Source organism: Salmo trutta, chromosome 20 (assembly GCF_901001165.1).
Source record: "Salmo trutta chromosome 20, fSalTru1.1, whole genome shotgun sequence".
Lineage (NCBI taxonomy): Eukaryota > Metazoa > Chordata > Actinopteri > Salmoniformes > Salmonidae > Salmo > Salmo trutta.
The window spans coordinates 13,980,880-14,002,174 of NC_042976.1; the positions used below are offsets into that span (position 1 = coordinate 13,980,880).

Sequence of the window (21,295 nt, forward strand, 5' to 3'; positions counted from 1 at the left end):
TACTTAACACTTTGTCATTATTCTAGCCTAATGATACCAACAAAGGGCATACGTTCTTAGGAATATATTTATATTGATGAGCTCAAAGTCTACAAATAGGAATTGTATATAATTTAGAACTGTGTTAGTTTTATGTCACATGCTTTCATCACAGTAATATTTTTAGGTAAAAATCTTCAGTAAATGTATTCAAACATCAGATGGCCACTATGTAACTAGTAACTATGAAGAATTTTTATTTCACTTCCATCACCTGTCCACTAATGCCCAGCAATGATTTTGGAATTTACACTGTATATACTGTATATGCAGGTATAATTGCAATGTAGTTACACACTATTCACATACAGAGCCTTCAGAAAGTATTCATACCCCTTGACTTATTCCACATTTTGTTGTTACAGCCTGAATTCAAAATGGATTAAATAGATTATTTTCTCATCTACACATGATACTCCATAATGACAAAGTGAAAACATGTTTTTAGACATTTTTGCAAATTTATTGAAAATGAAATACAGAAATATCTAATTTACAAAAGAATTCACACCCCTGAGTCACTACTTTGTACTGTAGACGCACCCTTGGCAGCAATTACAGCTGTGAGTATTTCTCAAAGAGCTTTCCACACCTGGATTGTGCAACATTTGCCCATTAATCTTTAAAAAATGTAAAATTGGTTGTTGATCATAGCGAGACAAACATTTTCTGGTCTTGCCATAGATTTTCAATGAGATTTAAGTCAAAACTGTAACTCAGCCACTTAGGAACATTCACTGTCTTCTTGGTAATAAACTCCAGTGTATATTTGACCTTGTGTTTAAGTTTATGAACCTGTTGAAATGTGAATTCATGGTGAAATCCCTGAGTGGTTACCTTACTGTCCGGCAATTGAGTTTGGAAGGACGCCTGTACATTTGTAATGACCAGGTTTGTTGATACACCATCCAAAGTGTAATGAATAACTTCACCATGCTCACCATGCACCAACTTTTCACCATGTCAGATTTTTTATATGTTTACCCATCTACCAATAGGTGTCCTTCTTTGTGAGACATTTAAAAACCTCCCTGGTCTTTGTGATTAAATCTGTGTTTGAAATTCCCTGCTGGAATTTTTGCTCCTGAATGTATTTCGTCTTGCCATAGCAAAGGGCTTGAATACTTAATGACTTAAGACATTTCAGCTTTTCATTTTAAATTAATTAGTACATTTTTTTGTTGCGTAATTCCTCTGGCCATTATGGGGTATTGTGTGTAGGCCCGTGACAAAAACATCTACATTTAATCTATTTTAAATTCAGGCTGTAACACAAAAAAAGTCAAGAGGTGTGAATACTTGTAGGATATATATGTCACGGTTGTCGTAAGGATTAGACCAAAATGCAGCGGGAATGTGTGTACTCATCTTCTTTTATTCGTCAGAATGAAGGAAAACAAAAGTATACAAAAATAACAACAATAAACAGTCCTGTAAGGCTTACAGCTATACAAGGACCAACAACCCACAAATCCCATACAAAAAAAACCCCCTCTTAAATATGACCTTCAATTAAAAGCAACGAGGAGCAGCTGCTTCCAATTGAAGGTCCACCCAATAAACATCACATAGAAATAGACATACTAGAACTAGCATAGAAATAGACTAACAAAGAACATAGCCCAACAAACCCCAAAACACTCTAAACAAACACCCCTCTTAAATATGAACATAGTCCAACAAACCCCGAAACACTCTAAACAAACCCCCCCTGCCACGTCCTGACCAAACTACAATAACAAATAACCCCTTATACTGGTCAGGACGTGACAATATACTATATCATATAAGTATATAATGTACTGCAATTATACTTCAAATGTACTGACTAGTCTTTTTTTGTACTATACTGTAGTATTCACTATAGTGTTTACTGTAATATTTAGTGCTGTATTCTGTAGTATACTGTAGTGTTTACAGTCAACTATAGTATAAATACTGTAGTAAAAGAAAACTGTAGTATATATTATAGTAATTAATGTAGTGTTTTTAGGCTTGTAGTACACTATAGTACTGCAGTATTCATGAGGACATTACTGTAGTATTTACTATAGTGCTTCAGTTTTATTATCTTTGATTTAGAAGTGGAGGACATCTACTTTCAGGAAACCTACTAAATAGCACATTTTCAGCTCTTTTCTATAAGCTGTAGGGAACACAATATTTAGTCTATACTTGGCATGTACGTTTCTCACTTACTGTATGGGTGGCACAAATTGCGATATGGGGGAGGGGAATGGGCAGGGTATATGCAAATTAAATACTTTAGTTTATACTCTAGTTAAAAAAGTGTTGTGTTTTTACGGATTGTAGTTTTTTTGGGAACATTACCGTAGTATTTAATACAGTGTTTTTGTGTGGATAATACCGTAGTATTTACTATAGTATTCTACATTATAATACAACATTCTATAGTAGGTACTACACATGATCGTGGGACTCTACAGTGTGCAGTATAAGTACTGTAGTATTCTATAGTAAACTGTAGTATTTTTTTATGTGGTGGCTGCGGTGGCAATAGACATCACATGCCAGCGCCTCAGAGAAGTCAATCTAAATGGCTGGCCAAAATTGTCAACGGAGCTTCCCCAAGACGTGCGCCCCTATTATGCCATAAAATAATAGTTTACAGTACAGAATGGGCTAGTACTGCGGGGTCAAAGGCTGTTGAATTCTATACAGGCCAACTGCATCAAGGGCACCCAGGGGCCGAGACAACAAAATGTAGAGCAAGGGAGACTAGGTACGGGCCCACCGTAGAGTATGCTGACATAGAGAGGGAGGTGTCCCACTGTGCTCCCTGTAAATGCTCTTCAACCACATTAGGCTAAGGAGCTAATTCTGTTGCATGACATACCTGAACTGCCCTGGTCGATGACTGCTGCAGACCTGTTCGGATGGCAGGGTAAGATGCACTTGGTCCTGGTGGACTCGTTTTCAGGCTAGTTTAAACTGGACTACCTTGTCAGATATGAGGAGCACCAGTGTGATTTGAAAACTGAAGAGGCTGTCCATTGGGTTCCCCAGTGTCTGATGACAGACAAGGACTTTTAAGAATTTTGCCTCAACATGGGATTTCGAACTCATTCAGTCAAACGGGTTGGCGGAGCGCTGTGCCTTCAGCAAAAAGAGGCCCAATATCCATGCTGCTTTGCTTTCCCGGGAAGGCTTGCTGTCTCCTGCATAGAGACAGCTACGTTGCCACCTCAGAAGGCGCAAACTATGTGAGGAACCGTCGGCACCTGTTGCTGGTGCTAAGAACTGGACCCTGAGCACAAAACTGTGGGGGGAAAAGGGGAGAGTACAGGGAAAAGTGAAGGAAAAAGAGACAAAAGGAAAAGGAAAAGGGGAGAGTACAGGGAAAAGTGAACCTGTCCCCACTGCCCCTGACACTGAAGCTGTGTCTGAAACAGTTTGACCTGAGCCAGCTCTCCTAGCTGACGATAGTCACACGGTATGGGAGGACAAGCAAGCCCAATCCCAAGTATGGCCACCTTGTTCATTCCAAAACAATTAGACAGATGGGCGTTGAACAATGGCCTGTGAGATACATTGAACATTGTTGTTGTTTCACATTAAAAGAAGGGGGATATAGATGGGCGGGGTTACACCGGAACTAGTACACTATAAGTGGGGTGTATGGGGACATCATTAAGTGTGACACAAGATGCACCATGTATGAAATGCTAATGGTGAAGTAAACACTGGACATTTACACCAGCAGTAACGTTGTCAGACTCCCATTGCAACAGCAACATGTCCATTCCATACACAGTCTAACTCTCTTGGATTACATACTAATGTTTATCTCCAATAAAGTCAAATCTCTTATTTTCACTCTCAAATGTCAACATGTGAACATTTGGGAAGCGGGACAACTGTTAGTATTCAAGCTCCAGTTTAAGGTCAGGGTTAGGTTAAGGTTAGAGTTAAGTTCCTTTGGGTGGTGGACCATGCTAGTGACTGGATAAGGCTAGGGTTAGTTTAAAAGTCAGCTAACAAAAATATGACACTCACCGAGTCAAACAAAAACATGTCTGGTGTTTCAGTAACCTGTTGTCCAACTTTCCATATACTGTATCACATCTTGACTTTTCTTTTGTAATACTTCAACATATACTGAGGATACAAAACATTAGGAACACCTTCCTAACATTGAGTTGCACTCCCTTTTCCCCTCAGAACAGCCTCAATTCGTTGTTACATGGACTCTACAAGGGGTCGAAAGTGTTCCATAGGGATGCTGGCCCATGTTGACTCCAATGCTTCCCACAGTTGTGTCAAGTTGGCTGGATGTCCTTTGGGTGGTGGACCATTCTTGATACACATGGGAAACTGTTGAGCATGAAAATCCCAGCAGCATTGCAGTTCTTGACTGCAATCCATGTCTCAATTGTCTCAAGGCTTAAAAACCTGGTTACGGGATTTACCAGGATTTACCGCCCAAAACCAGTCCCTTTACCTGGGATAAATAACTGTGAGAAACCAGTAAATTATAATAAATGATTTATATGAACAGCATGGCGTGAAATAAACAGTTAAATTACATGTGATGTCTAAATCTGTCTTTTCTAATGCCTCTGCATGATGAATCATCAACCCTCAGGGTGGGGACAGACAGCCCATCTCAGTATGGAGTGCAGTTCACTATGCATGTGTAGACCTATCATCTCATCTTGGTAACTTTTTTTTCTTGTGACATGTAGGCCTACATTTGCTGCAGCATAGCCTATGCTATAGTCATATAAAGACCGAATACACGTCTAATTTACCCATCTCCGACTGGCATTCGGGGGTCACCTTGTTTTTTAATTATAAAGATGTTTTATTTTTTATTGCAGCTGCAGAGTTTTAGAACAGCCTATAACTCGAATATCTAGCATTGCTTTAAATCAGTGCACAGCTGAGCACTCTCTCACGGAAAAGCTAGACTACAATAGCTTGCTGGACATCATTTTTTTCTCGCATTTCCTATACCAATAAAGAATTTGAAGAGGGACGCAACCTCTTTTTTGCTGAATGTTAAATACAGCAGCCAATAGAACTCACGGATATAAAAGTTATTTATTCAGAACCATAACCATCCAATATTCATGAAGAGAAGTGAAAGCCTTCTGCATCTAATTCTAGTCCTATATTATTCAAAGTTGTCATTTACATTTTAGCAAACACTCTTATCCAGAGCAACTTACAGTAGTGAATGCATACATTTCATGCATTTCTTTTTTGCACTGGCCCCCCGTGGGAATCGAATCCACAACCCTGGCGTTGCACACACCATGCTCTACCAAATGAGCCACAGGGAAGATATGATGAAGATAAGGACAATGAAACGTATTTCAATTAACTGTTGAAAGCGAGGAAGGAATGAAGCAACAACAGAGAGAGAAAGAGGAGGTAGGCTAATAACATTTGGGGAAATATTATGAAAGGTACAGTTGAAGTCAGAAGTTTACATACACTTAGGCTGGAGTCATTAAAACTCGTTTTTCAACCACTCCACAAATGTCTTGTTAACAAACTATAGTTTTGGCAAGTCGGTTAGGACATCTACTTTGTGCATGACACAAGTAATTTTCCAACAATTGTTTACAGAGAGATTATTTCACTTATAATTTACTGTATCACAATTCCAGTGGGTCAGAAGTTTACATACACTAAGTTGACTGTGGCTTTAAACAGCTTGGAAAATTCCATACAATTATGTCACAGGTGTACCTGTGGATGTATTTCAAGGCCTACCTTCAAACTCAGTGCCTCTTTGCTTGACATCATGGGAAAATCAAAAGAAATCAGCCAAGACTTCAGAAAAAAAATTGTAGACCTCCAAAAGTCTTGTTCATCCTTGGGAAGAATTTCCAAACGCCTGAAGGTACCACGTTCATATGTACAAACAATAGTACGCAAGTATAAACACCATGGGACCACGCAGCCGTCATACCGCTCAGGAAGGGGACGCGATCTGTCTCCTAGAGATGAACGTACTCTGTTGCGAAAAGTGCAAATCAATCCCAGAACAACAGCAAAGGACCTTGTGAAGATGCTGGAGGAAACAGGTACAAAAGTATCTATATCCACAGTAAAACGAGTCCGATATCGACATAACCTGAAAGGCCGCTCAGCAAGGAAGAAGCCACTGCTCCAAAACCGCCATAAAAAAGCCAGACTACGGTTTTCAACTGCACATGGGGACAAAGATCACACTTTTTGGCGAAATGTCCTCTGGTTTGATGAAACAAAAATATAACTGTTTGGCCATAATGACCATCGTTATGTTTGGAGGAAAAAGGGGGATGCTTGCAAGCCGAAGAACACTATCCCAACCGTGAAGCCCGGGGCTGGCAGCATCATGTTGTGGGGGTGCTTTGCTGCAGGAGGGACTGGTGCATTTCACAAAATAGATGGCATAATGAGTGAGGAGAATTATGTGGATATACTGAAGCAACATCTCAAGACATCAGTCAGGAAGTTAATGCTTGGTCGCAAATGGGTCTTCCAAATGGACAATGACCCCAAGCATACTTCCAAAGTTGTGGCAAAATAGCTTAAGGACAACAAAGTCAAGGTATTGAAGTGGCCATCACAAAGCCCTGACCTCAATCCTGAAAAAGCCTGTGCGAGCAAGGAGGCCTACAAACCTGACTCAGTTATACCAGCTATGTCAGGATGAATGGGCCAAAATTCACCCAACTTATTGTGGGAAGCTTGTGGAAGGCTACGTGAAACATTTGACCCAAGTTAAACAATTTAAAGGCAATGCTACCAAATACTAATTGAGTGTATGTAAACTTCTGACCCACTGGGAATGTGATGAAAGAAATAAAAGCTGAAATAAATCATTCTCTCGACTATTATTCTGACATTTCACATTCTTAAAATAAAGTGGTGATCTTAACTGACCTAAGACAGGGAATTTTTACTAGGATTAAATGTCAGGAATTGTGAAAAACTGAGTTTAAATGTATTTGGCTAAGGTGTATGTAAACTTCCGACTTCAACTGTATATGTGCGTCAGCCTGCTAATTATACAAATAAGCCCTATTATATTTCAAAGTTTAAATCTAATTCACTAGCCAATACTTGTACCTTCATAGGTAACATGTGCTGCACCAGTATCGCATGTTCTCTTCTTCTTTATCATGGTTTGAATGATGTGCATAATTCCAGTCCATATAATACAGTATAATACAATACTGCACCGTAATACAGTTGACACTCAAAAGGTTTAGCCTACTGAAGCTTGTTTAATTTAGTTACGCAAGAGAGCATATATAGCTTGCTACATCTATTGGCTTTCATGTTTTTCTGTTGTGCGTAATGTGCCTATATCACATATGTATTGGATAACGGCACAATCATTTGGGCTTCTTTGGGCTTGGGCTCATTAAATGTTGTTAAAGTAGGGCTCATAACATATATTTAATATATGGCACGTCAGGCTCAGGTAGCATCAGATTTGAATGTTCATGCTGATTAAAGCTCTAATCATATCTAGACATTTATATGATTTATAATGCTTTATAATGATTTATAAAGCTTTAGAATTATATTTCCGGTGTTGCCGGGAAATACCGGGTTACCTGGGAGAAAAAGGGATTTATTTTTGGGATGGAACCCTAACCAGAACATCTCTCAAACCTAGAGTACAATCCTTTTTTAAAATGTTTTTTAAATATGAATTGTACATCTGAAGTATGCGAGATCTGGTTGAAAGTGAAGTCTTAATGCAGTATCTGTTGATTTAAGGCTGCTACATGAAGTCTACATTATTTGATAAGTACAATACTGAACACTTGTTGTGAAGGGAGTAAAAGAGCAAAAGTCTTACAACAGATAAAAGCATATATTTATTATGATTAGGTGGAGTTTGATGGGGGTTTAACAGGAGTCCATGATACGTCTGATGGAGCCGATTCTCATGTCCATGGGGCCCAAGCCCATATCTCTCAGGCTCCTGTACTCTCCAGGCTTCAGGTAGATCATTCTGCCTCTGAAGTGGGGCTGCTCGTACATCAGCCAGTGGCCATCCATCACGTTGCAGGACTGGCAGTCGGACATACGGTAACGCCCCTGGATGGAGTCACAGTCGTCCATCATCTCGTGCATCTGACCTCCGAAGTTCTCCTTCTCGTAGATCCTCATCCTGTAGTTTCCTTTGTGCTGTTTTGGGGAATTTGATTGGAATTACTTATCCTTGTGTGGTAAATGAAATAAACAACACACTGAATTGAACCATGAAACATTAGCTCTTCTTACCATGGGGATCATACGGCTGGACCTGATGCAGTCGCTCTGGCTCATGCCCATCAGGCGCTGGTTGTCGGGGTACTCTCCTCTTCTGACCAGCATCTGGTGTCCCATGAAGTTGGGGCGCTCGTAGACCATAAAGCAGCCGCTCTCAACCCTGCAGGAGTTGCACCTGCTCAGGTGGGAGGTCAGCTCAGGGCAATCGTTGCTGGTCTCATAGGAACTACCCTGGAAGTTCTTGTCCTCGTAAAAGATGATCTAGGAAGATATGGTTTTTATAAAGTTATTAAAATACACATCTTCAATGAGCTATGTGACCAGTCAAATATGATCACATACATACATGTGAACTCGATCTAGGTGTGTTCACTCACATTTCTGTATTTTAGAATTTACATGATTTTTACTTAATAACGTATTGAATTGTTTGTGTCAGCGTAGACTTTGAACAACCCATGAAAGTCCACAACATATATAGTTATCCTACCTTGCCCATGATTTCTCCTATCACTGACAACACTGGCACTTTGCTCACTCATCCTCCCGTCACTTTTATACTCAACTTGATTGCTAAATGATCTATGGTCCATTGTTTTTAATGCCTAACTCAGCAACACAGCATAGCGTGCTGTAAAGTTTGTTAAATCAGTCTGTAAATGGTTATTATTCCAGATTGTATGCATCTGGGGCAGCGCCAACTGAAACCCGCTGCTATGGGGAACAGGTGCATGGGGGCAGCGAATGCATCGACTGTTCTGTCTTTTTTTGTTTTTACCTTTATTTATACAGGTTAGTCAATTAAGAACAAATTCTTATTTACAGTGACGACCTGCCCAAGACTTCTATATACATCAATTATGCTATATATATCTATATACACATAAATTACATTATACATATCTATACACACATCAATTACATATCTATGTACACATCAATTACACTACACATATCTATGTACACATCAATTGCACTATACATATCTATGTACACCTCAATTACACTATACATATCTATATAGACATCAATTACACTATACATATCTATATACACATCAATTACACTATACATATCTATATACACATCAATTACACTATACATATCTATATACACATCAATTACACTATACATATCTATATACACATCAATTACACTATACATATCTATACACACATCAATTACATATCTATGTACACATCAATTACACTACACATATCTATGTACACATCAATTGCACTATACATATCTATGTACACATCAATTACACTATACATATCTATATACACATCAATTACACTATACATATCTATATACACATCAATTACACTATACATATCTATGTACACATCAATTACACTATACATATCTATATACACATCAATTACACTATACATATCTATATACACATCAATTACACTATACATATCTATGTACACATCAATTACACTATACATATCTATATACACATAAATTACACTATACATATCTATACACACATCAATACATGAAAAGCAAACACAAAACACGAAAAGCAAAACACAATCATATGAAACAAACACATTCTTCAAGGGGGAGTGAAGGGGAAGTATATGGGCCACCTTCCAGACCCTGGGGATGGTACCAGAAATCATTTTAAGGTTAAATAGGTGTTAAAGATGCTGCGATCAGAGGAGCAGAAAGCTGCAGCAAGGAGGGATCAAGCAAATCAGCCCCAGTCAAATAATTTTTACTACAATCTTGAGCAAGCCGTCTAGCACATCGCAAGTAGAACATTGCTGAAATTAAAACAAAGATTCAAATCTGAGGGATTGGGCTGGAGAAATGTAACCACTCAAAATCATAGACAGAGCTATGGATGCAAGAACGGAACATCCATGATATCAACATTATCGTTTTAACCATGTTTTGAAGCTATACAGTGTTTGTTTACATTCACATTGTTTACAAACATTGGAGTAAAACAACCTTATGTTTTTGGTTCTGATGTGGTAAGACAACTAAGCTCATAGGGCATTTCTAAGTTATATTCTTCAAGCATCATTGAGTATGTATCATTTATTTGTAAGTACAAAAATGGATGTAGCAGCTGCAGATTGCCCCTTTAAGTCACTAACTTTGGTTAAGGTTGGTATCCAGTGGTGTAGTGCAGGGTAAACGCAAGTAAACACATTTTGTCCAACTGTTTACCCACCGTTTGCAGAAAAATGCATTGAAAGTATAGGGAGTGTTACTTTTTTCACCGTGACCGGCAATCAGAGTTTAACCACATATTTCTTACAACTACATCACTGTTGGTATCGACCTACTTTGTTTATTTAAAAAAATATATATATATATATTTTTTTTCTTAGACCTACTTTGTTGTAATTTTCATCCAATTGTCATGTTTTTCAATAATATTGTATAAAAATAGTCATATCAAACCTCAGGAACTTTATTGCATTTTGCTTAAAATAAGTCAGAAAGGCACAACACAAAATATAATAAAATGGAAATATTTGTAATTCCTTTGGTGCCAATAATGGCACTAGGGGAGGATGGGATACCAAGCAATCTTCATTAAATCCGTTCCCAAAGTCTTCCCAACCCTGCTTATGTTGATGGTATTTGAGGAAATACAATAACTCTGTCTCTTGAACTGAATGTTTTTTTTATAGTACATAATGCTTGCATTCAACACATTACTGTTGACTCCAAGTGATTTAGCTTAGACTAGGGATTATTGTACTTTAGTTCTAGGCCTGAGGACACACACTTAATGTGTTGTAAAAAGGTTTTACGAAATGTAATGTCATGTAATATTTGTAATTGTACAAACTGCCATAATGTTCCTGGACCCCAGGAAGAGTAGTTGCTGCCTTGACAGGAACTAATTGGGATCCTTAATCAAAACAAATACAAATAGGAATGACTGCAATCCTTTTTTAATTCGTTTTTTTTGGGTACATTTTAAGTGTGAAGTGTTCAATGTAGTACCAACAATGAAGTTATAATCACAATTGTGTGCACTTTCGGTGGCCAAACATGGAACATCTTATCAACAGGTGCTATGAGATTGCAACCCCAGGTATCACAGAGTTATTTCCTGCAATGTAGCAAAAATAGGGGCAGACCAATACTCAGTGTCCCAGTGAAGCGGCTTTTTGCTTTGCTCAGTTGGCACAGTTGGCGGTGTGCCAACCTCCATCTCTACTTCTAGGTGATGTTGTTTAGAGTTAGGAATCATAGTTCATGTTCCATGATCATCAAAGCCATAGGTAAGTCATTTACATGTTTCATTTACTACAGTATAACTCTTTCAAATATTATGCAAACACTACTAAAACCAATCATATTGAACCTGCTTTAGTTTACAGTAGATTACATGGTGATGACTCAGGAATTGAACACAATGTGGTTACATATGCTGTGGGCATCTAACAAAGTATAAAAGGGCAAGGGTGGCACAAGCATTTACAGTCAAGTTTAAACAACCAACAGCCACCATGACCATGGGCAGGGTAGGTGGCATTTAAACTAATGTTCATATCATTCTAACTAAATGACTGCTTTTGATGTGTGTATACTGCACCTTAATTCTGAGTAGGTGTTGTATAGCATTCTAAAAACTTTTCTGCAGATCATCTTTTACGAGGACAAGAACTTCCAGGGTCGTTCCTATGAGACCAGCCAGGACTGCCCCGACATGTCCTCCTACCTGAGCAGGTGCAACTCCTGCAGGGTTGAGAGCGGCTGCTTTATGGTCTACGAGCGCCCCAACTTCATGGGACACCAGATGCTGGTCAGAAGAGGAGAGTACCCCGACAACCAGCGCCTGATGGGCATGAGCCAGAGCGACTGCATCAGGTCCAGCCGTATGATCCCCATGGTATGGAAGAAATAGCATTTCTTCCTTTAAATTACAAAGTAGGCTTCTAAAACTGTCATACTTTAAAATTATATATATTTTTTTAATTCTCCACCAACAGCACAGAGGATCCTATAAAATGAAGATCTACGAGAAGGAGAACTTTGGAGGTCAGAGCATGGAGCTGATGGATGACTGTGACTCCATCCAGGATCGTTACCGCATGTCTGACTGCCAGTCTGCTCAGGTTATGGATGGCCACTGGCTGATGTTTGAGCAGCCCCACTTCAGAGGCAGGATGATGTACATGAGGCCTGGAGAGTACAGGAGCTTCAAGGATATGGGCATGGGGGCCAAGGGCATGAGGTTCATGAGCATGAGGCGTATCACCGACATATGCTAAATCATCTGATTGTCAATTCTTCAAATAAATGTGCAAAAACACTATGTACAGTATTTGTCTTACTTGATCACCGCACACCTCCTCTTCATTTTGAAATATCACTTACATTGTATAAGATATGACATGACATGGTATACAACATTTATTCTATCTGTGAAAATGAGAAAATACCTAAAAGCATCAATTAAGAGGGCCAAGCACCATCGCTATCAAATATATAGCATTGCAGAGGGCCTCATAAAAAAAGAGAGAACATATTGATAATAAAATATAAAACTGTATACCTAAAGGCACAATCAAATCACTGGCTGTAGCTTGTGCTGAAAATCCTTTATGTCAATCATCTGATTGTATTGACAAGTAGATTTGTCTTTCATCTGCATAGCAATGAAATAGTATTCAATGTTTATGGGTTATTATTTCAAAGGGATGGCATATATGGAGAGAGAGAATAGTAAAGTTCCAAGCACTGAACCTTGCAGAACACCAAATTCAACTTTCGGTGTTCCGCAAGGTTTAGTTTTTGGACCCTTATTGTTCTATGTAAGCTAAAAAATATTTCCGTTTGTTTCTTGAAGGCTAATTAAGTGCAAAGTCCAATGATCTGAGTAAAAATCAAAACAAAAAAACAAATATATGTACACCTATTTTATAGTAGCTACAACATTTGCATTGGTATTTTTTCTCCTCTAAAGAGCTGTGCTGTCAGAAAATCAAATGTATCCATAAGTAATACAACTGTATTTGAAATAGTATTTCATAACTTTTCATGCTATTTGGTAATTTTGTTTTAATCCAATGCTTATTCAAACAGTGATACATCATCTGAATGTGATTGAAATGGTATTTAAATGTTATTGATAAGTCACATTATTATGTTATATTTCACTTAAAATGTGATGTTTGATTATAGCACAGCTGAAGCAACCACCATTTTTTTTAATCAATAAATCGACTTGAAAAATATAATGCTGACAAAACATATCGATGAAGTATCTCAGTAAGGGAACTAAATCCCAAGGTTCGTCTTGGGGAATCAACTACAGCCAAGTGGACAAGTCATTTGAGGTTGTATTTTGAGAGGAACAACCAAAGTCAGTCATTCAATTCTAAATAAATCAGAAAATACAACAAAAACCAGAATAATTTACAATAAAGGTGGGTAGATACAAAAATGTTCTTAGATGGTACTTTATTGCATTATCACTACGTGTTTCACAATTGAAAAGGGCTACAAATTAAAAGATTTAACAGGATTCCATGATGCGTCTCACAGAACTATATCTCATTCCGCTTCTTCCCATCTCCCTGAGGTTTCTGTACTCTCCAGGCCTCATGTACATCATCCTGCCTCTGAAGTGGGGCTGCTCGTACATCAGCCAATATCCCTCCATGACCTGGGCAGACTCGCAGTTGGCCATGCGGTAACGGTCCTGGATGGAGTCACAATCCTCCATCATCTGACCTCCGAAGTTCTCCTTCTCGTAGATTCTCATCCTGAAGAATCCTCTGTGCTGTTGTGCAAAAATAAATCATGCTCATAATCACCACTCCTTTACAGCTGTAATTCCAATTAAAGTGTGCCAGGTAGCCTAGCGGTTAAGAGCGTTGGGCCAGTAACCAGAAAGTCACTGATTTTGTATCCTAGCACCGACTAGGTGAAAAATCTGCCAATGTGCCCCTAGGCAAGGCACTTGAACCGAGTTGCTCTTGGTAAGAGCCTCTGCTAAAGTGTAGGGAAAATTAAGTTTGTCATGGCTGATAAATCTCTTTTGGAACCTAGATGAAATAAGACTTGTGTATTATAAAACTTTTCATATTATTAATACCACATAGTGTTGATTTGAAATGTTCCATCACATTCAACTGAATCTGTGTAGACATCAACAGCTCCTTACAGCATACATTGTAACATGAATTAGAGACATTTGGAGATCGGGATTTCCCAGAAGAAAATAACATATAAAACAACACAAGTAAGCCAAACCAATATACATAGGAAATTACAGTTACAGTATGACAATTGTAAAGTTTTTGGTCTGTAATGTATTTTTTCGCTATATGTCGGACCCCAGTAAGATTAGCTGTCGTCATTGGCGTCGGCTAATGGGGAACCTAATAAATCAAATCAAATCAAGCTGGTTTAAGCAGAAATACACAGATGATAAAATATCCCCAGAGATATTGTATCGAGTTATATGGATCACTGAGACTTTCTCCTACCTGAGGGATCATAAGGCAGGAGAGGACAGAGTCACTCATTCACATATGCATGTAGTCTGAGTTCTCTCCCCTCCTCAGGAAGAATTGGTTTCCCATGAAGTTGGGGCGCTTGTACGCCATGAAGCAGCCGCTCTCCACCCTGCAGGACTGGCAGTGGGACATGTAGGAGGACATGTCAGGGCAGTCCTGGCTGGTCTCATAAGAGCGGCCCTGGAAGTTCCTGTCCTCGTAGAAATTATCTGAAAGAGACCACACATCAAATGTTCAATTCACTTTCTCAAGTTGTTTGCTGAAGTTCTGTGAAGTTTTGTTACTAATACACAGGATGAGTGACACTAAGCCGTTGCTTTCATCATGCCTGAAAAGACACAGTCACCCTACTATATGTAATGATCTAATTATCCATCTTTGTTTATCTTGATCCCATTTCAAGCTGTCTGCTGTTCTTTTCCATTAGCTGAATCCCAGATGAATATGACTGTGCTGCGTTAGAGGACTGACAGGTTGACCCACATTTGGCTGATCTGTACATACCTTGCCCATGTTTGATGTTGTTTGTGGGATTCTGTCCAATGACCTGGAGCTGCCAGGAGGCTTTTATACAGACAGCAATGGGGTTTTGTTATTCACATTTTCTGGAACCTGATGAATAAGCAGGTCTGCAATCGTCATTCTTTTTTTTGTGTACTGTCGTGACTTACCAGAAAGGAGTGCCCATGGCACTGAGGACCAGCTGAAGACACACGGAGGAAGCAGGAATGTAGAGAACAGAGTCCATTTCTTACCGTTTAGGAGTAAACCTTTTAGGAGTCTACCATTTAGGAGTCTATCGCTTAGGAATCTAATTTTGAAGAGTCTACCATTTATTAGTCTACCGTTTAGGAGTCTACCGTTTAGGAGTCTACCGTTTAGGAGTCTACCGTTTAGGAGTCTACCATTTATTAGTCTACCGTTTAGGAGTATACCGTTTAGGAGTCTACCGTTTATTAGTCTACCGTTTAGGAGCATACTGTTTAGGAGTCTACCGTTTAGGAGTCTACTGTCATGACTGTCCTGATCAGGTCAGGATACAGGAGACCACCACCCTACAGATTATCTCCCAAACCCCCAACAGAGGAGGAGAGATCTAGGGGTCTGAAGATGTGGGGGTTTTATGACACCTCATGCCCATAATACAGAGAAATTCCTTTGTCCTAACAATGGAGAACTGGCCTCAGAACCTTAAACATGCAATAAAGGAACTTTGGAACAATGGTTTCCGTCAGCCACAATGGTGGTTATGACGAAAAGTGGAATATTAAAATGTATGTAACTTTTGTATTTGTTTTTAAAGGTTAAGAGATGACGTTATTATGAAAACATTGTACCTTTAAGAGTTTTCCCAGTATATGCCTGATGTTTATACATTGTACGCTGTTTGGAAAATATCCAAATCAAACAGAATGTTTTGGCAAAGATGAAATGTGAAGTTAGTGTCTAAAATCGGATTTTTAGCCAAATCTAAGCCTTGCCCCTGTACTTGGTCCGCCCAGAGAATCGCCCTAAAGGCTGTCACACCCACCTCTGACCCGAGGGTATAAGACAGGAGATTGGAGAATTAACATAGGAGACTATTGACCCCAAGCTGCAGCGAAGGTCTAACAAAGTCGACGAACCCCAAAACGAAACACAAGGTTGAAGACAAAGAAATATTTTTCTACACGAGCTACGGACGAGTAGCTGTGTCTAAGCGGGTGAATTCAAGCCGAACCACCCAGCCTCCACTCTCGATTGAATCGTGGTATCGACACCATTCGAGCCGAAGCTGTGAGCTCTGAGCTACAGAGCTGTCTGTCCTCAGAAGACCCCTTTCAGATCAAGGGTGAGGATCAGACCACTTAGCCAAGAAGGACACTGACATCGTGAGGACAACCGGAGAGTTGCGCCGTAGAAGTGCGTCATTTAGAAGCCTAAACGACCCACGCGGAGCTTCCCACCTGAGAACTACAACACGTAATTACATCATTATATTCTGACCCATAAGAGCGGCAGTTCGGGGCAAGGCTAATTTTAAATAAGCATGGCTGACAAATGAACCCAAATGTATATTTCTCTCGTGTACTTCCTTTCTTTCTCTCTCTTTAAAATCCCCATTTTGGGTAACAAGCGCCAGAGTGTGTTGGCCCGTTGTACTAAGTCCTAATCAATAGCTAGACTGTGTTTTGTGTATGTGCATTTTTATCATCATTTTAGCTTGCTAGTAAATAAATAATCAACTAAGATTGGTGTGGTAAATTCAGTGGTAAAGCCCGGGTCCGTGCAGATTCCCGGATTATACGACTTTCAGATAATGAGACTGTAGAGGAAACTGATTAATTTAGCGACTGTTGTAATCGATATTCTGATATCCTTTGAGTTAATTTGGGAAATAGAAACTCAATCAAAACAATGTTCCCATGGTGCCCCAGGTTAATGAGTTAATAATTGCTTGATTCATTGCTTAATTCATTTAATCACGTAATTATAAACCGTTAATCATTCGATGAGCAACAGTCGTCACATTAACTAATACAACGTCACGACACTACCGTTTAGGAGCATACTGTTTAGGAGTCTACCGTTTAGGAGCCTACCGTTTAGGAGTCTACCGTTTAGGAGTCTACCGTTTAGGAGTCTACCGTTTAGGAGCATACCGTTTAGGAGTCTACCGTTTAGGAGTCTACCGTTTAGGAGCATACCGTTTAGGAGCCTACCGTTTAGGAGTCTACCGTTTAGGAGCATACCGTTTAGGAGTCTACCGTTTAGGAGTCTACCGTTTAGGAGTCTACCGTTTATTAGTCTACCGTTTAGGAGTCTACCGTTTAGGAGTCTACCGTTTATTAGTCTACCGTTTAGGAGTCTACCGTTTAGGAGTCTACCGTTTAGGAGTCTATCGTTTAGGAGTCTACCGTTTATTAGTCTACCGTTTAGGAGTCTACCGTTTAGGAGTCTACCGTTTAGGAGTCTACCGTTTAGGAGTCTACCGTTTATTAGTCTACCGTTTAGGATTCTACCATTTATTAGTCTACCATTTATTAGTCTACCATTTATTAGTCTACCATTTATTGGTCTACCGTTTATTAGTCTACCGTTTAGGAGTCTACCGTTTAGGAGTCTACCGTTTAGGAGCATACCGTTTAGGAGTCTACCGTTTAGGAGTATACCATTTATTAGTCTACTGTTTAGGAGTCTACCGTTTAGGAGTCTATCGTTTAGGAGTCTACCATTTATTAGTCTACCGTTTAGGAGTCTACCGTTTAGGAGTCTACCGTTTAGGAGTCTACCATTTATTAGTCTACTGTTTAGGAGTCTACCGTTTAGGAGTCTACCGTTTAGGAGTCTACCATTTATTAGTCTACCGTTTAGGAGTCTACCGTTTAGGAGTATACCGTTTAGGAGTCTACCATTTATTAGTCTACTGTTTAGGAGTCTACCGTTTAGGAGTCTACCGTTTAGGAGTCTACCATTTATTAGTCTACCGTTTAGGAGTCTACCGTTTAGGAGTCTACCGTTTAGGAGTATACCATTTATTAGTCTACTGTTTAGGAGTCTACCGTTTAGGAGTCTACCGTTTAGGAGTCTACCATTTATTAGTCTACCGTTTAGGAGTCTACCGTTTAGGAGTCTACCGTTTAGGAGTATACCATTTATTAGTCTACTGTTTAGGAGTCTACCGTTTAGGAGTCTATCGTTTAGGAGTCTACCGTTTAGGAGTGCCATACAAAAACACAAAATTCTGTTTTTTATTATGATAATAATCAGCACATTTCAGGAAAGTGAGTTTAAACATTGAACTGCCAATATTATACTGAATCTATTGCTCTCTTTCTCAAGAGAGAGACTTGTCTATAAAATACAAACGTGACCTAAATATGTGGGAACTGACATAGTGCAAATGTCTTTCCACAATAATAATGAAAAATATAAGTTTGTTTTACTCCATTGTTTATGTTTGTGTTGTCATGTGAGTATTTGTAAACATTCAAACCTATCATTTCAATCTCATGGACAGTCAACCCTGGCATCCATAGCGCTGTGGTTACATTTCCCCAGCCCTATCCCCCATACAAAGCCAATGTTTGTGGCTTTAATCAAGGGCATGCTTCAAAATGCCAACAGTGGTTCAAGAAATTAAAGGTGCTCTATGCATAAATCGCTCCGCCATTTCCTGGTTGCTGAAATTCTAGTAGTTCACTTAATTTCAGTTTATGTAACAAAACAAGCAAGTATAGTGTAGAGGATCATCGTACCATCTAACCGTTTTGAAATATATTTTGCATGAACCAAAAATATTGTATTTTTAGCGGTTTGAAGCAGATATACAAAACTGAAAGTAAAAGACCCAGAAAGGAAAAGGGAAGCACAGAAATATTGCACATAGAACAGATCTACCGCTTCTTAGACTTGCTTTCAATGAGAATGACAGATCTACAGTATAACTAAAAGTGACAGTCCATGAGATCGGCATGACAGTTTTAAACTTGTTGAAGCTATACATTGTTTGTTTAGAAATACTCAATGGAGTAATACAGCCTTAGATTCAGAGTTAATATATCAAATCACATTTTTCACATCGTTTTGTTATAGAACGGAGTCACAAAGTCCCTATATAGTCATCCAGGAACTCTCTACACTGCACAGAGCTCACAGAGGAGTTCCTTTGTCATTCTTGAAATATGTCAATACTATTTCACAATCCGAGTGAGACATTCATTGAAAGATTGAAGAAACTAAGTCATAGTGGTCACACTTGCAACCTGAGAAAATATCCTTGCTTTGGTTCGGAGTTCATGTTGTGTCATCAATCATTTCAGGCAGTTTTGTTAACAATCAATTGGCATGCTCATTCCTCTGTATCTACTGTAAATTAAGAGCACAGCGAAAGTCACCAAAGGAACACATCAATTACTACTAAATGATGACTCGATAACTACTATTGGGATGAAAGTTCAGTCGTTAGAGCTGTAGCGACTAGGAAGGACACCTCCTTCTCCCAATCTACAGTCGACACCAAGATGGAGAAGGACAAACAACCTTCAAATAAGGAGACACCTCTTCATGGTGGAGGAAGATCTCCATTCTTCTTCCATGGCTTCACCTCATCCAGGAAGACACCCAGTTCAGAGGGAACCATTCTTCTTCCATGGCTTCACCTCATCCAGGAAGACACCCAGTTCAGAGGGAACCATTCTTCTTCCATGGCTTCACCTCATCCAGGAAGACACCCAGTTCAGAGGGAACCATTCTTCTTCCATGGCTTCACCTCATCCAGGAAGACACCCAGTTCAGAGGGAACCATTCTTCTTCCATGGCTTCACCTCATCCAGGAAGACACCCAGTTCAGAGGGAACCATTCTTCTTCCATGGCTTCACCTCATCCAGGAAGACACCCAGTTCAGAGGGAACCATTCTTCTTCCATGGCTTCACCTCATCCAGGAAGACACCCAGTTCAGAGGGAACCATTCTTCTTCCATGGCTTCACCTCATCCAGGAAGACACCCAGTTCAGAGGGAACCATTCTTCTTCCATGGCTTCACCTCATCCAGGAAGACACCCAGTTCAGAGGGAACCATTCTTCTTCCATGGCTTCACCTCATCCAGGAAGACACCCAGTTCAGAGGGAACCATTCTTCTTCCATGGCTTCACCTCATCCAGGAAGACACCCAGTTCAGAGGGAACCATTCTTCTTCCATGGCTTCACCTCATCCAGGAAGACACCCAGTTCAGAGGGAACCATTCTTCTTCATCTTCCTCCTTTTCAAAATCAGATTACTGACAACCGTCAAATGGCCACCATTTAATAACAAAGGAACTAGCCCTGGAAAATTATAAAATACTGTGAAGGACATTATTCATGTCCTTCAGAAACTGTCCCGGTCCCCACAGGGGACTCCCTCCTGGACGACCTCTGTAGCACACATAGAACTTTGGGCTAAAGCATTGCTGCCTAACTTCCGTTTCATTAATCCTTTGATATCGCTTTGAGATTGATTTAGTCTCAATCTCAGTGGACAAAGATCAAATATCAACCATAGATTATTGAACAGGGACAGTTTTCCTTTGTTAATGAAAGGAGCAATTCGGACCTCGACCTGAGATTACAACAGAATTTTCAAGTAAATTCAATATTGTCTTCTCATCCCGAAGATCCCTGATTGGTTTGAGCGTGTGAAATATGTGTGTACCTCTGTATTAGTTAGGCTATCTTTCTCTGAGACATTCTTGCCTTGTTCCATCATAGAATTATTTGAATAACTGCTTGCCTGATGCTTTTGGGCCATCTGATTCCATTTTCCCCTTGAGATGCTGTGTCTGTTACCATACCACATATATATATATTTTTACCTTTATTTAATTAGGCAAGTCAGTTAAGAACAAATTCTTATTTTCAATGACGGCCTAGGAACAGTGGGTTAACTGCCTTGTTCAGGGGCAGAACAGCAGATTTTTACCTTGTCAGCACGTGGGTTCGATCTTGCAACTTTTCAGTTACTAGCCCAACACTCTAACCACTAG

General features: G+C 39.5%; 3 protein-coding genes across 3 annotated transcripts; 1 reads left to right on the top strand and 2 right to left on the bottom strand.

Moving 5' to 3' along the window:
* Positions 1-7,917: 7,917 nt before the first annotated feature.
* Positions 7,918-8,782, bottom strand: LOC115156294 (gamma-crystallin M3-like). The gene is made up of 3 exons (XM_029703746.1): positions 8,774-8,782; positions 8,296-8,544; positions 7,918-8,199 (listed from the first exon to the last, which is right to left on the bottom strand). Exons 1-3 carry the CDS (start codon positions 8,780-8,782, stop codon positions 7,918-7,920), a joined length of 540 nt encoding a protein of 179 aa, XP_029559606.1.
* A 2,972-nt stretch (positions 8,783-11,754) lies between these two features.
* Positions 11,755-12,634, top strand: LOC115155338 (gamma-crystallin M3-like). The gene is made up of 3 exons (XM_029701907.1): positions 11,755-11,786; positions 11,906-12,154; positions 12,255-12,634. Exons 1-3 carry the CDS (start codon positions 11,772-11,774, stop codon positions 12,534-12,536), a joined length of 546 nt encoding a protein of 181 aa, XP_029557767.1. The 5' UTR covers positions 11,755-11,771; the 3' UTR covers positions 12,537-12,634.
* Positions 12,635-13,724: 1,090 nt separating this feature from the next.
* Positions 13,725-15,324, bottom strand: LOC115155339 (gamma-crystallin M3-like). The gene is made up of 3 exons (XM_029701908.1): positions 15,294-15,324; positions 14,760-14,998; positions 13,725-14,050 (listed from the first exon to the last, which is right to left on the bottom strand). Exons 2-3 carry the CDS (start codon positions 14,796-14,798, stop codon positions 13,784-13,786), a joined length of 306 nt encoding a protein of 101 aa, XP_029557768.1. The 5' UTR covers positions 14,799-14,998; positions 15,294-15,324; the 3' UTR covers positions 13,725-13,783.
* Positions 15,325-21,295: the final 5,971 nt, after the last annotated feature.